This window comes from Podarcis melisellensis (genome assembly GCF_964234715.1).
Source record: "Podarcis melisellensis genome assembly, chromosome: Z".
Taxonomy (NCBI): Eukaryota; Metazoa; Chordata; class Lepidosauria; order Squamata; family Lacertidae; genus Podarcis; species Podarcis melisellensis.
The window spans coordinates 31,604,971-31,629,914 of NC_138547.1; the positions used below are offsets into that span (position 1 = coordinate 31,604,971).

A 24,944-nucleotide genomic window follows, 5' to 3' on the forward strand; every position below is an offset into this window, starting at 1 on the left:
AGCCTATTCATCTTTTCCAGAGATCAAATCTGTGTTTTCCCCACAACAACACCCTCTTTGAACTCTTGAGATTTGATGTGGAAATAACTTCGCACAATCATGTTAGCCTGTTTTAGTTTGAAACCACTCTCCTGTACAACACTAAGGTATAGAAACTTATTTTCAGAAAATGAAGAAAAAGAAAAGAAACAATCACCTGGCAACTTCCCACTTTCCCAATATAGGCTTGTTCACATGTTACATTGAACAGAGGGACAAGTTGTCCCTACATGTGGACAAGTGTTTGTGTGAAAGTACAGGAGCGCACAGCTCAACCACTGTGTTCACACGTACACAAAATGTACACTTTTTAAGCATAGGTTTGATGGCCATTTGTCATGGATGCTTTAGGTTAGGGGGTTGGACTAGATAACCCTTGAGGTCCCTTCCAAGTCTAAAATTCTAAATTCTATGATTCTGTGATTCAATTCCTACCTCTGCTGCAACATTTCGTTACCGGTTACCCTTGTAATCTATAGTACAGCCGTAGCTTAGGCTATACCTTCAAAGTACATTTGAAACACATTCTTGTTTCAGACTCTTGGCTCTGTAGTTCACTCCTCACAGAATTACAATTCTTAGAAACCCCTAACAGTGCCCAGACGTCTTTTTGGGTATGTGTGCTTTAAATGTGCTTTAATGTATCGTGTATGCACTTTAAAGACTCAAGCTGTGCCCACACTATAACTTTGGAGCGTATTCGAAGCACATTCTTTCCCTCAAGGAATTCTGAGCACTGTAGTTCACCCCTCACAGAGTTACAATTCTTTTTTCTTTTTTAAACAATCAATGTTATTAAAAGGTTTTTCACATATAACACAATAAAAACCAAACAAAGGAAATATCTAAAGAGAGCAAAAGAATAAAAAGGAAAAGGAAAGAGAGAGGAAAAAGAAAAAAGCAGCACACAACATATAAACGAATTTTTTAATATTCTATCAACCTTCTGTCTTAGACTTCAATTCACAGAGATCCATGTCTTCCCAGCTTCCACCTGGGACAGCTCCCATCTTTCTCAGCCTCATACCTTGAGGAAAAACCATTCTATTCTGTCTCTCACACAGAACTCTTCTATCGATCTTTCAGTTATAATTTTCAGCAACCCTTCACAAACCACAGTGCCCTGAAGTATGTGAGGGGAGAATGGGCTTTGAATGTGCTTTAAAGGTACAGTTTGCACAAAGCCTTAGCAAGAGAGGCTGAAAGATATAGGCTTAAAAGAATAACAACAACAACAACGAAATAAATATTGCAGCCATTTTTTGGGCACTGCACAGTTCTTATCTGTATCCTGTAAAAACATTCACATTTACTATGGGACAGATCTCTGTGACAGGGCTGATAAGTTAAGGGTGAACGTCAGGCACAACAACTTCCTGAGAGGAGCACTGCCTCTCCCCAAGCTGGTCCCCAAACTAACTAAGCTTCTGAAAACACCGAAAGCCAAGCAAATAGTGTGGAATCTGTGGCATGAATCTGTGGTGGAGGCAGACTTTGGTTGCACATGCAACATACATTTAAAGCACAGGCACCAAAGAAGCATGGGAACTGTAGTTTATCCCTTACAGAGCTACAACCCAGCACCCTGAACAAGCTACAGTTTCCAGGATTCTTTAGGAGGCAAATTGGCTTTAAATGTATGATGTGCACCTGGCTCCCGTGGGTGCACTGTGTACACATCAGTACACTAAATCTTCAGTGTTGTGCAAATCCAAGCAAGTCCAAACTTTTGGGTCTGTGAACTGGTCACACCCAAGCATGCAACCAAAACTTCGGTGTGTCAGACAGGCTATTTATAAGCACAAAGAAGTGCACAAACACATAGGAACATAGCACATTAATGCAGTGGCACAGTTAAGCTAATCTTAAACTCTGGACTAAGTGGATGGTACTCAAATAAGATGCTGAGAGTTGTTAAGGGGTCTACTGTTCCCCGCACAGATCTACAGTTTTCAGAGTTCCCTGGAAGAGGGATGATTGTTAAGCCACTCAAGGAATTGTAGCCCCATGATGGGGATAAACGTCTCCGAACACTCTCAGCACCCTTAACAAACTACAGTTCCCAGGATTCTTTGGGAGAAGCTGTGAATGTTGAAACCACTTTAAATGGATAGTACAGATGGAGCCCAAATTTGCTCCATTGATTTCAACAGGTCTTCTGCGAGGCACATACCTCCACATGTGGTGGGAGTGCCCCAAAATCCAACTATTCTGGACAACAACCACACGAGAAATAAGTAAAATAAGCAAGCAAGTATTAGAAATCACCCCAGAAATGGCCCTACTAAACATCTTCCAAGACAACAATGCCCATTTACACCACAAAGAACTCATAACCCACCTACTCTCAGCAGCCAGAAGCATCCAGACACTGGAGAGACCTGTCAGGAATAAGTTTGGACCAATGGTACCAAATACTATGGGAAACAGCCTTACTAGAAAAATTAACCAATAAACTGAAACTGACATGGGGACAAATAAAAAAAGACACCTTCACCCCAGTATAGCTCCCTTTTATCATGTACACAGCCCAACAAGACAATGACAAAAATCCACCAACAGCATACAAATCAATATGGCTAACCTGATCCAAAACACCCACCCACCCACCCCACTCACACATGAAAACAAAGACCACCACAGCCAACCACAAATGAACAGCCACACCCTAGGCCAACCCCAACCTCTCTCACCACCAAAGGAACACAAGCGAACAGCAAAGAACCTGCACAAGCAACGCTGACACCAAACCCTACATTCAGTAAGTAAATAGAAACATCGCCACAAGACCCCACCCCCATCCATCTTCCCCCCATCCACCTCCTTCCCCCTTTTCTTCCTAATGTCTCAACAAATGAAACTGATTTGTAAAAAATGTTACATGGGGGGGGGAATACAAGAGAGAGACATTGCAAACACTTTTGTAAATCAAGAAAATCTTTAATAAAAAAACAAAGAGGTCTTCTGCGAGTAAAACTTAGTTGAATGACTCCTATAAGTCTTACAGGATTATTTCACTTAACTAAGCCAGCCCAACTGCATTTGGGGACCTTCCTATTTATTCTGGGAAGAAGGGAAAGCAGCAGCTGATCTGAGGCTGATGCAAAAATACCCCAGGGCTTTTGTTGCAGGTCCCATTACTAAACATATTTTGCTGACCGGCTTCTGCTCCAAAACATCACCATGAATTAGTCCAACCCTTACCTTGACAAAGAGCTCAATCTCCGGTTCCTTCAGGGGGCTGCGAAGTCGACTTGCCATCGTCTCTTCTTCTGCCCGCAAAACACTGTTGGTGAACGGTTATTTCGCTCTGGTTGTCTCTCAACAAATGTCCACAGGGAAGCAGGTGGGAGTTCTGACAGTACGGAGTTTTTCTCCAGGCAGCCGTGAAGATGAGTCCCTCTCCAGGACTGTATGTCACTTGGCTATGAGTTCACCCCCGTCACTTTCCTTCCTTCCTCCAAACTATTTAAGCCAGGAGCTTTGAGGTGTGCAGACTGACCCCATGGGGTGGGGGTGGGGATTTCCACAGAGGCCTACCAGGTTCCAGGCGTGAGTCAGCAATGTTGGGCTATCAAAGAGCAACACACCACCTTCTCCTCTGGTATATCAAGGAAGCCAGATGTTGCCCTGACTCTCTGAGAAACATCCCAGAATAACTTCTGTTCTTTGAGTGCAACTCCACAGCTACCAGAGTTTCTATTACAGGAAACAAGCCGGAGATTTTCCTGTAGTGGTTTAAGAGGTCGCTTATTTAATATATCACTCCTAGATTTGGGGGGTTTTCTGGGGTGTGTGTGTGATACCTTCTCTCAAGCACTTTCAGTATACTAAGATACTCCCATTTTTGAGGGCCCAGGGGCACATTTAGAAATCTAATAAACTGTCATGGGTACCATGAAATACCCTTTCCACACACTGGTGATGCTCAGACACACAAAGAACTGGGAAAAACAGCCCCTTGACAAAATTTCCCATAATATATCATACTGCGACACACACCTGCAACCCCACAGACTCCAATGCATACAAATACAACCCCACATACCAACACAAACCCCGGTAAAACACACCTATTACTCCCTCACATCCAGAACCTCACAAACCCCAAAGCATCTGAAACTTCCACATCCCCTGCAACCCCACTTCCCCTTCCTACGACCCCACACATTATTGCTAGAGCAGGGTGTTCCAATATATGGCCCACATGTGGCCCTCAAGGCCTTTTTTTGGTGGCCCTCAGTAACATTTTATGCCCCCCCCCCCAAGGCTGAGTGTCTGTGCAGGATGGGAGGGATGGGAACAAAGAAAGGAATATTCTGGAAGATCAGATAACTGACTGGCAAGAACCCTGGCATCATTCCACACTGCAGCATTTTATTGCAGATCCCATGACCAAACTCAATATGTTTACACTTTATATTTTATTTCATTTAATAAACAAAATGAAAACAAAACTCTAAAACTAAACAAAAAACTATCACTCAACACAACTGAATCTTTCCCCTCATTTTGAAGGGAGGAAGTTTTCCTCTCTAAACAATTTAACAAAGCCTTGAAACTGGAGAAAAACCATGCTGCCTTTCTTCGGAGCAAGCCACGAGGCAAAACCGGCTGATGTTTGTCCAGTATGTTGTGTTCTGCCATAAATAGCCGCCTTTCACAGCTCTGTTTAAAGAGCTCCACTGGTGCTCCTCTGTGTCTTGCCTTTTTGTCCTTGCTGACCTCAGTTTTCAAAACCAGCGTATTCTGTAGGCAGTGGTGGATGAGACAATCTCTGGCTGTGGGGCATTCAGCTAAACTTATTGATGTGTTGCTGAGGGATTAACCCAGCCTTCCCCAGCCCAGGGCCCTCCAGATGTTTGGGACCATGGCTCCCACCAGCCTCACTCAACACAGACTTTGGGGTTCAAGAACCCCACAGCCCCTGCTTTTGTGGGGAGGGAGCAGCTGTCTGGCTTTCTGTTCACCTCACCTTGGCCTAGATTTTACCAAGAGATTGTCCAGGCTGCTACTGATCTCTTGGCAAAACTGCTGCTTTAAAGTACAAACCAAAATCGATAGGCATCATAACCCAGGTGTATGATGGCCAATTTAAAAATGAAGCTGAGGGGATATATATATCTGCAAGCTGAGTAAGTGATTGTCTAGGGCCTCAGACCACAAGGGGCATCTAAATCCAAAAAACAAGTTTTACATAACTGGTTTAAAAAAGGAAGGAAACAGGGAAACCAGACTCTACAACAGGTATCATCATTCAGATGTGACAGAAATATACTTATCAACTGCACACCATCGTATTGTGTTTATAAATCTGTAAAGAAATAACCATAATCAAAATGTCACTAAGCCAGGTAGCTGCTCTTGGTTTGGTGTACATTAAAGGTTTTAATATATGCTAAATACAAAATCATAAAGGTACTTTCATTTTGAAAGCATCTCACGTGCAAATACACTTATTGCAAGACACGTTTTAGTTAGATTTCTAGTTTTAAGATGCATCCTCACCTATCTCCCAGGATATATGCAGATATAAATGTTTACTGCAGTGTTTTTATTTTCACTGTCCTTTCTGCTGGAATAATACACGTTCTTTTGGGGCCTCTTAAACTTAGGGCAATAATGCCCTCCAGATGTTGTTGGGACTATCAGCTATGGACCAAGATGGCAGGGGTTGATGTAGAGGGCCCCACATTGACTACCCCTGGCTTAGGGGTAGTTAACCAAAAGAGGTCCAGTAAGTTCAATCAGGAACGTTGGACTTACTGGACCTCTTTTGGTTAACTAGGAAACACACCCGCACTGCCGGCAGTGCTAAGAACCAGCTCATTGTGAATGGACAATAGGAGCATTTGAGTTCCAGCAGCAGAAACAGATGAGAGAGACCACGAAGTCTGGAGCACAGGGGCAGGCAACAGCAGGAAAACCAGGACTGTGTGTATGATGCGATGCCCGGATCTTGGCTGATGAGTTGGCTTCGGATGTTTGGGGTTGTGCTGTGCTTCTTCTGTTTTTCAACTTTGCTGAAGGCAGCTCCCGAGTTTTCAGGTGAGTCTGTGAGATGAGCTAAAACTGAGAGGAGGGAGGCTCTTCTCCAGCATCCGTCCTGCTGCAACTGCTGTCTCTTAACAGGCAGTGACTGTAGAAGGAAGGCAGCCTCCACTAACCTTACACCTAAGATCTTAGAAATCTCTGTTCCATGCAGAGAGGTGGAGGTGGGAAGAAAGGAAGGGGGACAGTGGAAAGGCTGACTCAAAGAGCCTTTTTCTTAGACGAGGGGTGGCCAACTCCCAAGAGATTGTGATCTACTTACAGAGTTAAAAACTGGCAGTGATCTACCACCTTTTTGGGGATTCAGGTCAAAGTTGTTGAGCTTTATTTAGGGAGAAGGAAAGTCCCATTTTTGGGGGGTGCAGGGCAACTATGTTGAGCTTTTTTTGGGGAACCAAAGTTGTTGAGCTTCTTTTGGGGGAGCCAGTGATCCACCAGTGATCTACCACAAATGTCCAGTGATCTACCAGTGAATTACAATCTACCTGTTGGACATGCCTATCTTAGACTATTGATTGATGACTCCTTGAATCACAGAATTGCAAGGGACTTCATGGGTCATCCAGCCCAGACCCCTGTTGCAGGAAATTACAGATTCCTTGACAGGAGAGCCCACCACCTTCTGAGATATTTTGCTCTACCATTAGGAAGTTTTTCTTCCAGACTTTAAAAAGAAAACTGGGTGACATTTTGCTGGTCCTCATTTGAAGAGCAGCCTTGGAGTATTATTGACATGAATCTAGGAGGGCAATTCTTCAGCTCATTTCTGAATTTTTCAAATGCCTTTGAAAGCACTATGTAGATATGTACATCTTCCTAATTTTAATGCATTCTTCCCTCACCCCTATGCACCCCATAATGGAAATTTTTGCCACATTTGGGGTTTCTAAGTGAATCTAGAACTTAAACTACTCCCAGGGCTACACTCTAGGGCTGCCTTAAAGGAAAGAACATGCAAAAAACAAAAATGACTAAGTACAACAAAGAGTTTAAGGTGCTATAGTATGCATTATTTTTGCTGCAACAGACCAACGCAGCTGCCTTTCTGGAAATAGCTAAGATGACTACCAATGTGATCATAGTCACATCCCCATAGACACACCTCTTCTAAGACTGTACAAAATTAAAATCAACTCAATGCAGACATGTATGGCTGCAAGGGTCCCTTCCAACCATACGATTCTATGATTCTAATAGCAAGCCAGCTGTTATATCACCCCCACACCTTTTGTTTAACATCCAACCTGATGGAAATTTCTGTTGGATTCAAGCTGTTCCTTGCAATTCTTTGGCGTTTTGGGTGGTGATGATGAAAGGATCTTGCCAATTTTCAAACTAAAAATGCATGCTATTGCAACCCACCTCTTTGTCTGCCCCACTCATTTGGTAGGTTTCTCTTTTAGAAAAGCTTGCTTATTTGGCATGCAGAGAGGAGGCAAATAGCACCCATGAGAAATCATAGTCTCTGCATATGTGGTGACACTTTGCCTCTTTTAGTGCTTGCTCTACAGCACCACTTACCCACAATGTTAAAACAAAACCACATTAGAACCTTGCCCCCCCCCTCAGACCTAGCTAAAACATCTAACACGAAACCCCACTGCCATCTTACTTGTTTTCCATGGATGATGCTGGATTTAGTGGTTTCAAATCAAGCTGCAACAGCAGGTACAGTGTTTCTTGTGGTTCCTTTCAATAAGGCTGTTATTCCATTATAGGGCCAGAGCAGACTGCAGAGTGACTGAATTCAGCATGGTTATGCTGACGTTCTTGAACATTTTAAGTCAGGATGGCCAATGTGGTGCACTCCAGGTGCTGCTGGACCCCAACTCCCATCAGCCTCAGCCAGCATGGCTAATGGTGAGCGATGATAGGAGTTGTAGTCTGGTGCCATCTGGAGGGCATCACATTGGCAAGATGTTATGGACACAATAATAGTGCATTAGTTAAAGGTAAAGGGACCCCTGACCGTTAGGTCCAGTCGTGACCGACTCTGGGTTTGCAGCGCTCATCTCACTTTATTGGCCAAGGGAGCTGACGTACAGCTTCCGGGTCATGTGGCCAGCATGACTAAGCCGTTTCTGGCGAACCAGAGCAGCGCACGGAAACGCCGTTTATCTTCCCGCCGGAGCGGTACCTATTTATCTACTTGCACTTTGACGTGCTTTTGAACTGCAAGGTTGGCAGGAGCAGGGACCGAGCAACGGGAGCTCACCCCGTCGCAGGGATTTGAACTGCCGACCTTATGATCGGCAAGTCCAAGGCTCTGTGGTTTAACCCACAGCGCCACCCACGTCCCCAATAGTGCATTACTAGTGAGCTTATCCTGCTTTAGTTTCTTCTGTGATGCTTCCCCAATGCTACCATATCATTGCTGTCTAGAAGGACTATAGCACAGCAAAAGTGGGGCCAATATAAACCAGAACATCTATGGTATAAAAAGTTGTGCGATTTCAGCAGGCAGTTGTAGCATATGCACTGACTGGAAATGAATCTGTGTAACCACCCCAAAACTTTTGCAGGTGCAGAGAATGCACACCTGGGAGCCCCTCTAAGTGATGTTCATACATCATGAGGGTCTCAAGAACCAACCCGAACTCATCACATTTCTTGATGGTGGCACCAAGAGATAGAAGAGTGTAAAGATTGGTGGACACTCAAGTTTTTTTAAAAATAGCTCTACTAAGCCACTTCTGGCCCAGAAGTGGATGGTTTCACTTATTTCCATATTTACAAATGATAGGAGATCAGCAGACTTATATTTAGCATTATTTCTTTCCAGAGACACCCAAACCCATTTGCTTTGTTTTCCCATCAGGTTACTTACAGAAGATTTTGAAAAACCATACTGCCCACGCCTGTGATAAGGAGCAGATGACAATAATTTGCCCCCACAAAACTTCCATTAGTGTCCTTTCTGCATTCTATGGACGCCGAGTGCCCAGTCGAAACCTATGCCCAACCACAGAAGACCTCTCTTTGGAAAGCACCGATTGTGTGTCTGCCACAGCCCACCAGGTAAGAGGCCCTAACATTTACATAGAACAGCACAAAAAATGTGTCGATAGAATTAATAACAGAGAACTGGGGCACTGCTTGCCTGAGCAGAAATTAACATGCTATTTTTAAAAATTGGAATGTGCAAGTTTTTTTTACCCTTTTTTAAAAATCAAGCAGCTGCAGCTCAGTGGTAGAATATCTGCTTTGCAGGTAGAAAATTCAACCCCCAGCTTCTCTAGGTAGGGCTGGGAATGTCGCCCATCTGAAATCAGAATAGACCTGGCCAGAAGGGCTCAAGGTTAGCCAATGAGCTTCAGTTAGAGTGTTGAACTAAAATCTGGGTTCGAATCCCCACTCATCCGTGAAGCTTACTGGATGACCTTGGTCCAGTCACTGTTTCTTATTCTAGCCTAATCTTCATAGGGTTGTTGTGAAGACAAAATGGGGAGGGGTGTGTGAACTCTATACTCCTTGGAAGAATGGTAGGATGAATTTTTTATAAAAAATGCTCACAAAAATTAGGACACCTATCCACTAAAATACAAATGAATATCTGTGGGGACTTTTTTTTGAAATAAATAATAATTGCAAACTGATATGGAAATGCAGTGAAATGAACTTGCAGTTGGAAAAATAAGAAATCAAAGAAATCAAAACTGATGGACTCATCCACTTACTTCACAATATACTGGCTGCTTAGAGTACAAAACCCATCCAAGATGAACTAACAAAGTTTGCTCAGTAAGCAAGCCAGCCAGCTATGTTTATCCAAGATTAAAGTCAAGGCATTTCCTTATTTGCACAATTCATTTGGCAAAGAGCGGGTCTGATGGGAAGGGTGGGGAGGAGGCCTGAGAAGCAAGCTTGTGCTCTAGTAATTCAGAACCTTGCATCAGGATCTGACTCACCGCTGTCACCAGAAAACTCCTTCTTTGCATAGCTCACTATGTCTCCTTAGCACTGCATGCACACAACATGTGTGATCTTCACTCATGTGATAATCAGCATGGAGGTAGCACTGTATTCTCCTTTCCCATGCAGAAGGGGTTTCTAGGTAGGGATTTTCCTTGCTTTCATGAAATGGCCGCAAGTAGCAGCTGTAATGTGGTTGCTACAGGAGTAGCTGGTGTCAACAAGAATATGCCAAAAATGCAGAGGATGGAACGAAGCATTTCAGTGTGAAGAGGACTCTCTGAATGTATAATCTGCAGTGTCTGATAAGTCAACTCTTTTTGCTGCCTGTCTATACCTTGGAAAACAAGCGATTTGCAGTGGTGCAGTTAGTTAATTTCAGGCTCTGGGCTTAATGGGCTTACAAGGAAGGGGACACTCCATAATGATAATGTGCATTCCTTCACGTACTTCAAAACATGCTAAGCCAGACCTCCCTCTGATGGGGCCCCTGGATTTCTGCCCCCAAATTCTGCCCTGACAGCACCACTGGCTGTTTGGATTGCTGGGTCGTCATGAGTTGAACAGGCTTTGATCTAGTCAGGAGAGATAACATGAGCAGCTAGAGGGCCTTCTAAAAGCACATCACTCCATCTAGTGCTTGGCTGAAGACTAGCAATTGGCAGCCGTGGTTTCATGAGTAAACATTAGAATTTAAGTAGAGCTTGTGGGGAAATAGCCAGACGTGTGTATTTAAGAGACATCCACGTGTATTTTAGTTGTGATAGTCCCTGTTAATCATTTAATTAGGATGTGTGAAGGGGCTAATTGAGTCAGACCTCTGTGCTAGAGAGTACCAGACATCACTAATTCTGTGATATCAGCATGGGTTCAGAGGTAATAGAGTTCAACCTGATTTCTTTGGAGGTAATGATCCATTAGCACAACAAAGCATCAAAGAACTAGGTGGGAGAATGCAGGTGAATGGGGCCTCTCTCTGGGTACTAGGGCTTAGGTTAGCTAGGTTAGAACAGGTGGGATGTGACCATTCTTGGGGAAAGGCAAGCAGCAGGGCAGGGATGCAGCTGCCTTTGGAAGAAGTTGGCACTGCTTGGGATGAGATTGTCAGAACTAGGGCTGCCATACGTCCAGGGTTTCCCAGACATATCCAGGATTTTGACCTTGAAAATTGCATCTGGGGGGAATTTCCAGTTCACAGCAAATTGTCTGGGAAATCTCGGATGTATGGCAATGACACCTTTTTTGAAAAATAAAGCTCTAAAAGTGGTGAAAATAAATTCCAAAAGAAGGAAAATATGCCCAAAGCACTCAGCATGTGTGTTGGGCAGCAGTGGCTGAGGCGAGAGACAGGCTTTGCTGGACTGAGAGGGAGAGAGAAGGCGTGTGGGGCCTCAGCTCAACTTTTACACTTGCCTTTCAGAGGCAGCGGCTGAGGCAGGAGGCTCCCAAGCAGGATGCTGAGGCAGAACCCAGGGAAGACAGCGCCTGCTCTGCACTGGGACATGCCATTGAGCAAATTGAACCGAGGAAGGCAGGGAGCGGGCTGGGGCGGGGGGGGGGGGTTGAGGGGGAGAGAAAAGAAGGAAAGTAGCGTGAGGAGAGGTAGCCAAGACAGCTCTCGGCACCAGCTGTTCTTGCTCCAGTTGTCGAGTCGACGGGGGCTCCAGGAGGCAAGCCAGTCACCAGTATGTAGCCAGGGAAGGGGATTTTCAAGCAGTGTTATGATGTCCCCCCCAAAAAAAAAGTCTCAAAAGCTCAACAACTTTGGTGTCTGGATTTTCACTTTTTTAAATATGGCAACCCTACTCAGAACCCCCTCCACAGTAGACTCAGGTTGTAAATATGTGTAAATAACCCATATTTCAGAAAGATACCACAGTGTCCCCTGTGCCTCATTGTCCAAAGGGAAACACAGACCCCCTGGTTAAAGCACCAGGAACCCCTGGAATATCACACTGCTCATGGAGATTGGAATGGAGTGCAATATGTTAGGATCTCCCATGTGGGTGCGCTGAAGGTCAGTGGGACGTGGGAGAGGATGTTTCTACCCACACATGTTGTAGTCATCCTTTGCTGCTTTTGGGCTATAGCTAAAACTATGAGGCAGTTGCCTTGGGCAGCAGAACCCCAAGGGGCAGGTGCTCAGCCCATCCCATCCCCTCTACTATTGGCAGAGAAGTGGTGGCGGCTTCTGGCGAGATCTCACACATGCCATGAAATCTCACGAGATCTCGTCAAAATCTCGTGTGATTTTGAGAGCTCACCAGAATCCAGTGACGACATCACCACTTGGCAGGCACCACTGCACAACCCCAGTGAGAGTGACTTCGGGCAGGAGGCTTCCATAGCAGTGTGGCACCTTCCCGTTTTGCCTCAGGCGGCAAAACGGGACTGGATGTCCCTGGTATTGACTTTTATGGGGAGTTGTACTGGAATTTGATGGGAGTTGTAGGGAGCTGTAGTCCAAAATATCTGGAGGCTACCAGGTCAGCAGAGTTTTTTCTAGGCATGAGCCATCACCTTTCTAACAAAGAACTTAACTCTGGTACTACTTTAAAGCCTCTCCTTCTCCTACAGAAAATGATGGATGAGTGTCAGGACCAGCGATGGTGTCATTTCTCTGTCCACAGCCATGTGTTCGGCCCTGATCCATGCCCAGGTACGCACAAGTACTTGGTAGTCTCCTACAAATGCAGACCAGGTGAGTGAGTTCAACAAGGCATTAACTAGGCCAGGGTTCATTGGTGCTAGCAGTTTATGATTCTGATGTTCCTTTTGAAGTCAGATTTGCTTTTCTTATTTAAGCAGTCCGCAGTCAAGCAATGTGTACAAAAATGCACATATTGTGATAAAAGCACGAATAAAAATAACGCATCTATGTGTGCATAAAACATGTATGCATCTGTTGGTGAAAATAGCATATAAAAATGCATTATAATAGGGGAAATTGCATACAATCATGCATATTTGAGGAGACCAAAATACTGGTGAATCACAAATGGATGTGGACAGTGCTTTTTTTCCTGGGGGTATGCAAGGGTACACATACCCCGAAATATTTTGTGAATCTTTGTACTTTTGTCCATTTACTATATTTAATTCCCCCGATTTGAACTATAAAACAGTGATTTTCTTGTGTCAAAATGAGAGTACCCCTAAACATTTTTTAAGAAAAAAAGCACTGGATATGGAAATGTGGAGAACGGGTGAGTGGAAAAAATGAAAAATTTTAGAGAAACTGAAATTGACAGATTTGTCCATCCCTGTGTCCCAGCCAACCATCGCCTCAAGACTGTGTGTGAAAATGAAAAACTGAGACTGCAGTGCCGGAACAAGTCCATCCTAGCTATTTACTCTGCCATCTATGGGAGGCCTTTGCGGGGAAAGCCAGAATGCGAATCGGTGAACAGGACGGGACCTGACATAGGTATGAAGGGAAATTCAGGTGGCCTGGAGTTTCCCAGGACAAAGCTAAGAGCTTCTGGAGCTTCAACAGTCACCAAAGGATTAAGAGTAGATCAATTTTATTTATTTATTTTACCAGATTCCATTTCTGAAATGCTCCCCTCAAAATATCTCAAAACATTTTCAAAGTACCTTAAGGATTATCTCATTTCTTATGCTCCAACCCCAATCACTGATATCGTCTGGCGGGGCACTTCCTGTGGCTCCCTATGGCTTTGAAGTTTGGTTGGCCTTCACAGGGGACTGAGCCTTTAGCATGGCAACCTCTGTCCTGTAGAACTTCCTGCCACTAGATGTTTAGCCAGAACCATCCCTCCCTTCTTCTGAAAACTATCTTCCTTAAAAACAGGAGTTTGCAATATGAATTTCCTTTTTCTTTTTAGCCATTCAATATTTCTTGATTTGTTTTTGCTGCTTTTAAAATGATGTTTTTTATGGATAGTTTTTGCAAATTTTATTCTTACACATTGTATAGCGCCTTGATATAGATATTTATGAAAGCGAGGGTTATAACTATGAAAACAAACAAACACCAGCAATTAAAACAATTAGGAACAATTCCTTACTTCAGACCACAAACAACAATCCCATACATACAAACAATTAAAAGCAATTTCATATGTAGTAACATTTACTGATCCATCACAGATACATAATGGGATAAATATCTCCACTTGGAAGCTTGTTGGAGAAAGGCAGGTGTTCTGTAGAGATCAGAGATAGTGGCTGTTGAACATGTGAGAGTTCCAGTTTTAGGCAATGCCCCCTTTCCTCCTAGCACCCAGTCTCTCACTCACCTGCTGAGTTTTTCATGCTGTTTGCATCACTCAAAGACAAATGTGGTCTTGAACAGGTGCATCAGACTTGTTACTGAATACCAGGCACAAGAAATCTCTGGCAGGTCTGGCTGGTCTCCCCACTTCGACCAAGGGACAGCTTCAGTCATGCCACACCACCTGCCCTGCATCTGATGTCGCATACAATAGGTGAAGATGCTGCTCCCTGCCAAATGTTGGGTTTAAGACACTGCACGTCAGTAGGCAGGTGGCACCTGCAGTGTCCTGTGCCGTTGCCCCCATGGGTTGATTTCAAATCACACAGGCAAATCAAGATGCCCCACTTGAATCCATTGTGATGCAAGGTGATTGACAGAAGGGCAGCACTATCCACCAGTCAAAAAGACCCACAGGGATTGGGCACCTAAGCATTGTTTCACCAGCTAGAAAGAGTTCCCCACCTTGGCCAAAGGTGAATAATGTATACTAACCGTCTGAGAACCTGGCACTAGGTTGGCTGAATGCCAACTACTGGAGCACCCTAGTCCTGCTTCTTCTCCTTGCTGTTTCTCTCTGTTCACCTTTCTGGGTAGAAGAAAAATTATGGGAGCAAGGAGTAGCAAATTTCTCTCATCTCTCTCTCCTCCCCATGACAGTTGTATCATACCCTCCAACTTTTTCATCTCCAGAATGGGAACATCTGAAGGGGCATGACTTCTGGTCTGGTGGTCTGGCAATCATCACTTGGGTCATCCCAAAGCACTGGACTGACCCTGCTGACTTGTGCTGGAGTGAGTGCCAAGCCACAAAATGGGGCATTCCAGGATACAAACAGAAGCTGGGATTGACTTCTGTGGTTCCTGCTTGGGTGCTTGGAGGTAGATATGCTGTAGACTTCAGGCCGAAGTGGTCAGTGAATAGGCAGCAGTAACAGAAGTGAGGAGAAGGGCGCCATTGCCCAAGATCCTTGAAAAACCTGAAGCCAGCAGTAATAGAGCCTAAGTGATGAGAGATAACCTTCACACTGATGGACACCATTTAAATTTACACAGTGGAAGAGAACTTTCAAAATGCCACTGTTAGTCACAATGAAATTTCAGAAGTGTGATATCAGGTGATTGTCAGGCCTGTAGTGGGTGTGGGGTTGGGGAAGGCAGGATTTAACCTACTTGCCTTATGCTGTTTCCTACCCCTAAGTTTGTGGTTGAACTGAAGCCAGGTGTGGCACTTCTGCACCGTTCTTTGGGACTGAATGCGCTGTGTCCATGCTTTAGAGTGTCTGGCTCCTGATGCCTTGAGGAGAGTTTCCCGGAGGTGTCACAAGAAGGAGAACTGCACCATTGTTGCTGATAAAGCCACTTTCGGAGACCCCTGCTTCCCTGGAGTGAAGAAACAACTGAGAGTCTCCTATACTTGCGGTAAGCTACGTAAAAAAACCTGTATCAAATTGTGCTTGATTGGAAAACTGGCACTGTAGAAATCAGAGGGACAGGAGAATGCTTAAACTGCTTAACAGCTGAAAGTTAAGATATGGATGGCACTCCTACCTATAAGAATTGCCACTGCCACAAAAAAATCCCTGTGGCCAAAGGCCCTTCTAGGCCAGCATTTTGTTCCTCATAGTGGCCAACCCAGATACCCCGAGGAAGCTCACAAGCAGGACACAAGGACAATAGACCTCTCCCACCATTGTCTTCCAGTGACTGGAATTCAGAAACCCTCTGACGCTGTAGGTAGTAAACAGCCATCATGACTGGCACAAGAACTTAAGACCAGCCCTGCTGGATCAGCTCAGTGGTCCATCTATTCCAGCATCTTATTTTCATAGTGGCCACATAGATGCATATGGAAAGCCTGCAACAGCACTCTTTCCTCCTGTGGTTTCCAGCACCTAGCATTTAGGAGTCTCTTGGGCTTGTAGATCGGAAGGTCAGTGGTTCGAATCCCCGTGACGGGGTGAGCTCCCATTGCTCTATCCCAGCTCTTGCTAACCTAGCAGTTCGAAAGCATGCCAGTGCAAGTAGAAAAATAGGTACCGCTCCGGCGGGAAGGTAAACGGCATTTCTGTGCGCTGTGGTTTCCATCACAGTGTTCTGTTGCACCAGAAGTGTTTTAGTCATGCTGGCCACATGACCCGGAAAGCTGTCTGTGGACAAATGCTGGCTCTCTCGGCTTGAAAGTGAGATGAGTGCCGCAACGCCATAGTCACCTTTGACTGGACGTAACCGTCCAGGGGTCCTTTACCTTACCTTTTTACCTTTTATTGAAGTAAATACATGTTATCTCATGTGCTTCCTGTACTTTACTGTTTCTCTCTCTGGGAAGCAGTGACATTAAATAATTCTAGATGGAAGCATTTATTTTATTCATGTGTCTCTATTTACCAGTACTATTCCAACTGTCTCTTGTCTACCCAAACCCCCAAATCTTTATAGTTCCTTTTCATTAAGATAAAACTTTTAAGTTTAATATTGCTGTTGCTTGCATATTTGATTCTAAGTGTTGCTTGCTTGTTCTTATTAGACTTGGTGTTGTCCTTCTCCTTAGAATAGTTTTGATCTGATGAGTTTAAGTTCAGTGTGTCATAATCTGCTTTATTTAGTCTGTCTTGACTGCAGCCATGTTATGTTTATGTTATTTATCAAGCCATAGTCTGCCTTGTTAAATTCTTAAGGTGCTTTTCTTTTAAGTTTTATTCAGAGCAGACCCACTGAAATTAATGAACATGAGTAAGTTCTGTTAATTAATTTTAATGGATTTATTATTGATAAAGGGTTGAATACCACCCCTTGTGCCTTGTGTATATGGCTGTTTCACAAACACACTGACAGTGTGCTACTTTCATGCCGAAGCATTCACTGTTGCACACAGTAGCAACTATAAAATGGGCATCAGTCCTATGAAAGTTGGCAGCGAAACCTCCACCATGACACACACACCCCAATCACAAACAATGATTCCTCTTCCCCTTTTTAGTGCCAAGGCAGCTGCTGGAAGAGGTGGGCCGCAACTCCCAAGAAGACCCTTTCTTAATCTCAGACTACACACATGGTAAGTATCCCGCTTTTACCTTAATCACAAGTAAAGCTCTGCATTTAGAATCTGCTGGTAGAATCCTCTACCACCACAATCCATCTAAGGCGGGCTGGTAATCCCTTCTGCAGATAGTGGTCTCAGGTAGTGAATGCTGAGAGGACTGTATCCTAACTGGGGCCACAAAGAAAGAAGAGTGTGCTATCAGCATGATAAGCAGAATTGTGAGATTTGCAACTTTTTAACCCCACCAACTTTTCACACCCCCCCTTTCCTAAACAACCCAATGGGTATTCCAAAATGTAGCCATGAAGTAGGTGGAAAAAATAAAAATGGAAGGTGAGTGGTGGTTAAGTGTTCTGTTTGGAGGGAGTGATTGGTTGCAACCCTCAATAAAGCATTTTGTGCAGGTCCCAGTTGTTAATTAGATTCCCTATTGAACAAACTAAGGCCCTTTTGAGCCCGTTTTTTGTGCAGAACAGAAAGCATGAGGGACAAAGCATGTTCCTTTCCTTTCCATTAGCTAATTGCCTTGGTCTAATAGCACCCAGAACATCCTTATTGGCTTCTCCCCCTAGTATTCACTGTATTAAAAGGACACAAGTCTTGTGTTTCCCAGGGGTCTTATCTGAACCTTGTTGAGCTGCATCTCCTTAATTACTGTATTGGCCTAAATATAAGCTGCACCCGAATATCAGCTGCACCTTTAAAATTGGAGGGAGGCAGGGAGAGGAAAAAAAATACCCAAATATAAGCCACAGCAGACTGGCTGCACGCCTTTGCCCCGTGCTCCTGGTCTACTCTGCTTTGCCAGTGGCCCCCCTTCCCCCCTTTGATCCAATGGCTCAGGGTAGGCTTTGGAGTGGCAGGCGGCAGTGTTCCTGGGCTGCTTCCTGGGGGGGGGGAGCCATACCCCTTTGCCAGCAGTGTAAGGTCCTGAATATAAGCCACACTTTAACTTTTCACAATTGGAATTTGGAAAAAAGTGAGGCATATATCTAACCCCACTTGGAAGTTTATCTGGTTGTTATACAGTGGACACTTGGGTTACGTTACCTTCGGGTAACATAACTTCCGGGTTGGGAACGCGGCAAACCCGGAATTGCATACTTCTGGGTTTCGCCGTGTGTGCATGCAGAGAAGCGCTTTGCGCACCACACATGTGTGCAGAAGCAGCGCCTTATGTTGTGGACTTTTTGGGGTATGTACGGACCCCTGGAACAAATTAAGTTCATATCTGGAGTGTCCACTGTATTTCTTTAAATATTCGCTAAAGTATTCCCACTCCTCTTTTATATCCAACTCATCTTGATTTCTTATCAAGGATTTTTATGCCCAAAGGTGAAAATAGTCCCACAAAAGTGAACTGGCAGAATAAGCTAATAGCTAACTCCGCATATTCTATTAGCTTATTCTGCCAGTTTACTTTTGTGGGACTATTTTCACCTTTGGGCATAAAAATCCTTTCACCTTTGGGCATAAATTATTCTTGCCGCTGCTGTTGCTTAGAGGAAGAGACTAAATACTTTCTTGGGTATTTCACCCTCTACTATACTCAATAAGAACATCTCCGTTTTTGTGTTTTTTTGAGAAATGAGAACCTTACCATCTTTTTTTTTTTAGTTCTATCATCTCCCAATACTCTTTGGCTTTCTTACAACCCCACCACATATGTCCCTTCAATCTCTTCACATTTCCAGCACAAATTGGTTCATTTTGCCCAATTCCATGCCCACCACTTTTCTCAGTTGCTATCAGTTCTGCCTTGAATGGGGGTTCCATTTCCCATCTTTGTTCTCCTGCGACTTTCCCTCACTGCTCAAGATCCCACCTGGGCTCACCTAATCTCCTCATGTTCAGAGGGAAATTCATTGCCCATGCTCATTCATGAGGGGCAAGAGACAAGCCATTTCTCCAAAGCAGAAACTGTGCCAGTGAGTCTATCCTGAGTGTTAACACTGTGAGATGAGCAACCATGGATGGAAGCAGCAGCTAGAAGCCAGTTAAAGTATATTAAAGAAGCAATAGTGGTGATGGTTGGGGGGGCCTTGCATCATCAGCTGTAGTTTTTGTTTAGGGAAGGAGAGTGAAGGCCACCTGGCCATGAAAGAGAAGACCAGAGAGGACAGGAAGCACTGGATTAGGCCTAGCTCAGAACAGTCTGCCCCTTGAGGCAACAGGACAAGTTAGTGCCTATTTTTCATCTCATGTGCAGAAGTGAACTGGGTTGGCAGATAAATCTGTTTGCAACATGGCTGATGTGGCAATGCCCTCCATTGCATCAGTGGCAGCATGCTAGTTTAAAGGTGTGGCAAGACAGGTTGGGTGGTGTACACAGCTCTGTCCTCCAACAGAGGGGAATAGTTGGGAGGCGTAGGAGAAATAGCCGCCTCTGCTCTCCCCCTGCTGCCTGAAGTCTCCACCACCCTTTGCATAATGGCAAGGCCAGCCTTGCATAGGAAGTGGCCTTGAGTGTAAGGCCTTTGGTCCATCTCTCATGGTATCGTCAACACTGACTGACTCCAGATTGCAGCCAGCCCTACCTTGCTGTAGATGATGGTTCAATATCTGGATGCCACATAACTTGGTTATGGTGGTTACCTCATCCTCAGAATGCACACCTGTCACCTAGCAGAGCAGAGGACTCTGAGATTCATTCTTCACGTGAAAACAAGGGGCAGTGTGGTGTACTAGTTAGAGCACTGGACTGGGACCAGAGAGACCAGACCCAGTCAGCCCTGAAACTCCCCAAGGGACCTTAGTCTCGTCATGCACTTTCAGGCTAGTCTACCTCAAAGGGCTGTTATGTGGATAAAAACAGGGTTGGGTGGGATAGAAATGGCTACACACGTAATAATAATATCCTTCTGGTCCCTGAAACGTTTTTGGTTAGCAGACATAAATAGGAAGTAGAGGAAGTGAGAGTGAGGGGAGGCCAAAGCTCACCCAAATGGTGTGATGGTGACAGCCCCTACTAATCACCTGCTGTTACATGCTAACTGCCTCTGGACATGGAAGTCCTACTGAGCTTTCATGGTTAATAACCATGGGTAATAAATCTGTTCTTTCTTAAGTTGTTGTCACTACAACTTAAAAGCATAGGAAGTTGCCTCATCTTGAGTAAGACCATTGGTCTATCTAGACCAGCATTGTTTATCCTGATTGGCAGCATCTCTCCAGGGTTTCTGGCAGGGGTCTCTCCCAGCCCCACCTGGAGGTGCCAGGGATAAACCTGGGACCTTCTGCATGCAAAGCAGTTGCTTCACCACTGAGCCCTGGTCCTTCACCTTTGTGATTGTGAGTTCCATAGATTACATGATAAAGGAGATGCATTTTAAGGCTGAACGTCTGTTAGGCAGGCTTCCCTTCTCTCCCGAAACCCTTGTCAGTAAGAACGTGCTATCCCCTTGTTTGCTGCAGGTGGCTGGTACACTGGGCCGAGGCTTTCCAGGCTCCAAGAAAATCTGATGATATTTACTAGCTCTCTGGAAACTTTTGCCCTTTTCTGGGGTATGTCTGACTTCCCTGGGTGTGCAAGACGGGCAGAGTTGGGATGCTGGGGGAAACAGGCCAATCAGGGCCATGGCGCACATTATGTGGGTGGCAAAGCTGTGACTGGGTCTCCCGACCTTTGCGGTAAATGGGGGTGGCACGTAGTTACTCCAGAACGGAGGAAATGTGCCACTCCCAAAAAAAGAGAGGGCAAAAGGTTTGCACATGCTAAATTATGTGTTAGAGATTCTGATGTAGAAGTGACTGTCATAGCTGAAATAGAAATGCAACACGTCTTGCCATAGTGGTCTGTTCTGAAAACAGAGGACTGCTTTCTGTAAAGCAGGATAGACTTAACTGTTAAGCAGCTCTTTTAAGCCATTTTTATCAGTTCAGCAGTGCTAGGAGAAAGTTGCTTCGCCTATGTCTCCTACCCCAGCCTTTTCCAGATCTGAAGTATCTGTTAGTCTCACTGGAGAAATGCAGGGACAATACAGATCCCCATCTTCTCACCACAGCAAGACTGTTAGCAGCTTTCAGATGAGGAGTGGGATTTAGAAAAAGGAAACAGCACTCCACTCACTCCAATAAAAACTGAAACCTTAAAGTAAAACTACAAGGAAAGGATCTCACATATCACATTTGACCTTTTGGGATGCCTTTTCTGTCGGTGCAACCCCCACCCTCTTTAAAGACACCACCCTAGAATTGCAGAAGGAAAGCCCACTGGAATGAATGCACAGGGGTTCCATGTTGTCATCCCCCCCACCCCATTTAATCCAGATTCGCCAGTTCTGCAGATATGCAGTAAGTAAAAACTGGGTGTGGCAGTGGTAAATTCCAATTAGACAGGAAAAATAAATTTGGTGTGGCATTTTGATGGCAACAGAATTGTGTGCGACAGGGAAGGGGAACCTTTGGCCCTCTAATAGGTTGTTGGACTGCAACTCCCATCGTTTTTGACCACGAGTCATGCTGGCTGGGTCTGATTGGAGATGTAGTCCAGCAACATCTGGAGGGCCAAAGGCTCCTCATCCCTGGTGCAGGCGCTGTATACTAGCATGTATGAGTCACACTGTGTGCAAAATAAATTGGATGTGTCCTCTCTGTTTATCAGTCCATCTCTCTTTTCCTCCAGTTAAACTGCAGACTTAGGTATATGAGGAGGAGAGGGTGGCTGGAGCAGATGCCACATTCAGGAGGCTCTGACACCCCAAACCATGTCCTCTCTGCTATTGGCCCCTCCCTCTCAACACCCTATCTCTGCAAGGGAGGAGAATGTGGGTTGACTTCCCCCCTGTTGAGTCTTACTTTCCTTTTTCTTTGCAGGCGTTCCTGAGAAGGTGGGCTTTTATTTCCTGTGCGGAGTCTCAGGAGGCCTGGTGTTCCTCCTCCTCCTCTTTGCACCCAAAGTGGCCTTCCTCCAGGATTTAAAGGAGGCTTTCAAAGCTGCAGAGCTGAGCGAAAGCCTAGAGCTGGAGACCACCAAGCTGCAGGATGAGCAGGATGACGAGAACCACGATGACAGCTCCTCCGACTCCTCCTTCCGCCGCCTCACTCGCACCTACCGCAACTCCAACAATATATTTGGGCCAGAGCTCACTGCGGCCCTGGAAGGAGCGGCAGACCATATGGGCCACGAGGGAGATGAGATCTGGATACCCAAGGAGTCCAGCCCATATGCCATCCACAAAATTAAGTCTGCTACCAAATGAGAAAGAATTTGCCATGGGAACAAGGTCAGAGCTGTCTGTTGTAAGCTGAGGTGGACTGAGCTCAATGGCTTCGTAGAATTATAGAATCATAGAATCACAGAGTCGAAAAGAATCCCCAAAAGTCATTTAGTCCAACCCCCTGCAATGCAGGAATCACATCTAAAGAATCCCTGACAGATGACCATCCAACCTGTTTAAAAACCAATGAATTAAGCGTCCACCATCTTCCGAGGTAGCCCGTTCCGCTGTCCAACAGCTCTTACTGTCTGAAAGTTCTTCCTAATGTTTAGTTGAATCTCCTTTACTGTAACTTTAATCTGTTGGTTTGGGTCCTACCCTATGGAGCAAGCAGAAAACAAGCTTGCTCCTCCATCTTCCACATCACAGCCTTATAGATATTTGAAGATGGCTGTGATATCACTCTTCAGTCTACTCTTCTGTAGGCTGATCATACCCAACTCCGTCAATTCCTTGAATTAAAGGAGATTCATAATGTCTCCAGACCCTTTATCGCTGGGGCTTTGCAAAGTTGGTTTTGTTATCTTCTTTTCCCATTCCAAAGTATTTGGGGCAAGGGATTAGAAATGTAAAATAAGTGAGTATATTATGAGTAGGTCCCCATTTGCATCTACATTTAAAGCGGTGTTATACCACTTTAAACTGTCATGGCTTCCCCCTTCCAGAGCTGCAATTCACAGAGTGGTTTAACAATCAATCCTTTTCCCCAGAGAACTTTGGGAGTTGCAGCACTGTGAGGGAAATAGGAGGTCTCCTAACAACTCTCAGCACTTGTTAACTAGTTTCCAGGATTCTTTCAAAGCCTAGTGCAGATGGGACCTTAAGTTACAGAGATAGGGAGCCTGTGGTGACCTCCAGATGTTGTTGTACTATAACTCCTACCATCCCTTCCCATTGGGCATGCTGGCTGGGGATGGTGGGAGTTGGAGCAAGGTGATGCCTTCCAGTTGTTGCTGCACTACACCTCCCATCATTCATGACCACCCCTGGTTTGGGGTTGATGGGAATTGTAGTCCAACAGCAACAGAAGGGCATCGCTCTGCTCTTATCATATTTCTTTCATTTTCTGAATGCCAAACTAGACCAAGTTAGATATAGGAGGAAGAACTGCCGGGTCTGCCTGGTTTCAATGGCCTTCAGCAACACTATCCAGAGAAACATTGATGTGGAAACCTAGTCTTTGTTGTTGTTTTAAAAAATACTCTAGCTCAGTATATGTAACACCTGGAAGCTGACTTGACATAAAACTATGTAATGTGAGTTTTGAAAGCAGGGAGAGGCTGCTGCATTTAACAGATTGATTTGCTCTTCCTACTGCATTTTTAACCTTATTTTTCAGATACGCTCATGAGCAAAATCCGGCAGCACCTGCTTCCTTCTCTGGATGTGTTTAACAGGCCTGAATGCCAAGAGCTGTAAATCTGAAAATAAAAATATTTTGCACAAAATTTAAAGTTTGGCCATAGTAGTATGTTGTTGTTGTTCTAAAAAAAAAGGTTGTGACTTATTTATGAGTTCAATGTACATTATTGGTAAATACAACAATTGCAAATTAAGGTGATTACAATTCATTGGCTTATTTGCTGGAGCAAGCCCTGTTGTAATCAGACTTATCTAGTCAAATCTTCTGCTGATGCAGGAAAAATCCTGGTTTGCCACCCCACTGTGGCTGGTGGCATTTCATGGTGGAAAGTCAGCAGGGTCACAGTTGGTGGGCTGGCACAGCTTAGGCTCCTACTGTCCAGAGGACCCAATCAGCAGGTTTAATGGGCTCAAGGGGGCTGGGGCATGTTCCAGGTACATAGGTGGCCATTCAGCTTTTGCTCAAAAATGTTTAAGGAGGAAGAGTGCCACAACTGCTGAGGCAGTCTGTTCTGCTGTAAAACAACTTCAGCCACCTGACTTTGGGCCCTATTATTTGGAGCAATAAAACCCCCAAATTTGATCTATGTGACAGCTCTTCAGATATTTGAAAATCGATATTAAATCAGCTCTTAATTGGCTCTTCTTCTGGCTAATAATCCCCAATATCTTCCGCTGAATGGAAACTGAGATCACATTCACACCATACATTCGGGACACGTGAATTTCCCCAAAGAATCCTGTAAATTGTAATTTAGCCCTAGCCAGCCCTTAACAAAGTACAGTTTTATTTAATAATAAAAACTATAGCAATATTTGGGGAAAGCCTTTTGTTTTACATCTGGACAGTGCTATTTTTCTAGAAAAGGAGGTGCCAGAACCCACTATGAACACATCCCTCATTCTCTTAGAATAGCAATGGGGCCCACCTGAGAGATGCCAGAACTGAGTGCCAGTGAGTTCTGGGTGGGGGGGGGGAGCCCTGGGTGTGGATATGACCTCTGCAGGAACACTCTGATGCTCCCTCAGGCAGCTCTTTTTCATTTCAAAGGGGCTTGTGTAGACGAACACCCTATGTATT

General features: G+C 44.7%; 2 protein-coding genes across 4 annotated transcripts in view; one reads left to right on the forward strand and one right to left on the reverse strand.

Annotated features, from left to right (window-relative positions):
• The window catches only part of CLIC2 (chloride intracellular channel 2), a 16,611-nt gene extending 12,885 nt beyond the window's left edge, over nucleotides 1–3,726 (reverse strand). Inside the window, exon 1 of the mRNA XM_081897507.1 lies at nucleotides 3,244–3,726. Coding sequence (XP_081753633.1) covers nucleotides 3,244–3,300 — 57 coding nt within the window. The 5' untranslated portion in view covers nucleotides 3,301–3,726. The remainder of the gene's footprint in view (nucleotides 1–3,243) is intronic.
• LOC309361998 (protein eva-1 homolog C-like) overlaps nucleotides 1–23,949 on the forward strand; it is a 24,626-nt gene extending 677 nt beyond the window's left edge. Inside the window, exons 1-8 of one of the 3 annotated variants that reach the window (XM_081897431.1) lie at nucleotides 5,845–6,087; nucleotides 8,909–9,108; nucleotides 12,580–12,703; nucleotides 13,277–13,429; nucleotides 15,518–15,661; nucleotides 17,220–17,294; nucleotides 20,697–20,786; nucleotides 22,098–23,949. In XM_081897431.1, coding sequence (XP_081753557.1) covers nucleotides 5,988–6,087; nucleotides 8,909–9,108; nucleotides 12,580–12,703; nucleotides 13,277–13,429; nucleotides 15,518–15,661; nucleotides 17,220–17,294; nucleotides 20,697–20,786; nucleotides 22,098–22,483 — 1,272 coding nt within the window. In that variant the 5' untranslated portion in view covers nucleotides 5,845–5,987 and the 3' untranslated portion in view covers nucleotides 22,484–23,949. Of the gene's footprint in view, nucleotides 1–5,844; nucleotides 6,088–8,908; nucleotides 9,109–12,579; nucleotides 12,704–13,276; nucleotides 13,430–15,517; nucleotides 15,662–17,219; nucleotides 17,295–20,696; nucleotides 20,787–22,097 lie in introns of those variants that run through there. The other 2 variants (XM_081897433.1, XM_081897432.1) reach the window with 2 other exon arrangements.
• Nucleotides 23,950–24,944: the final 995 nt, after the last annotated feature.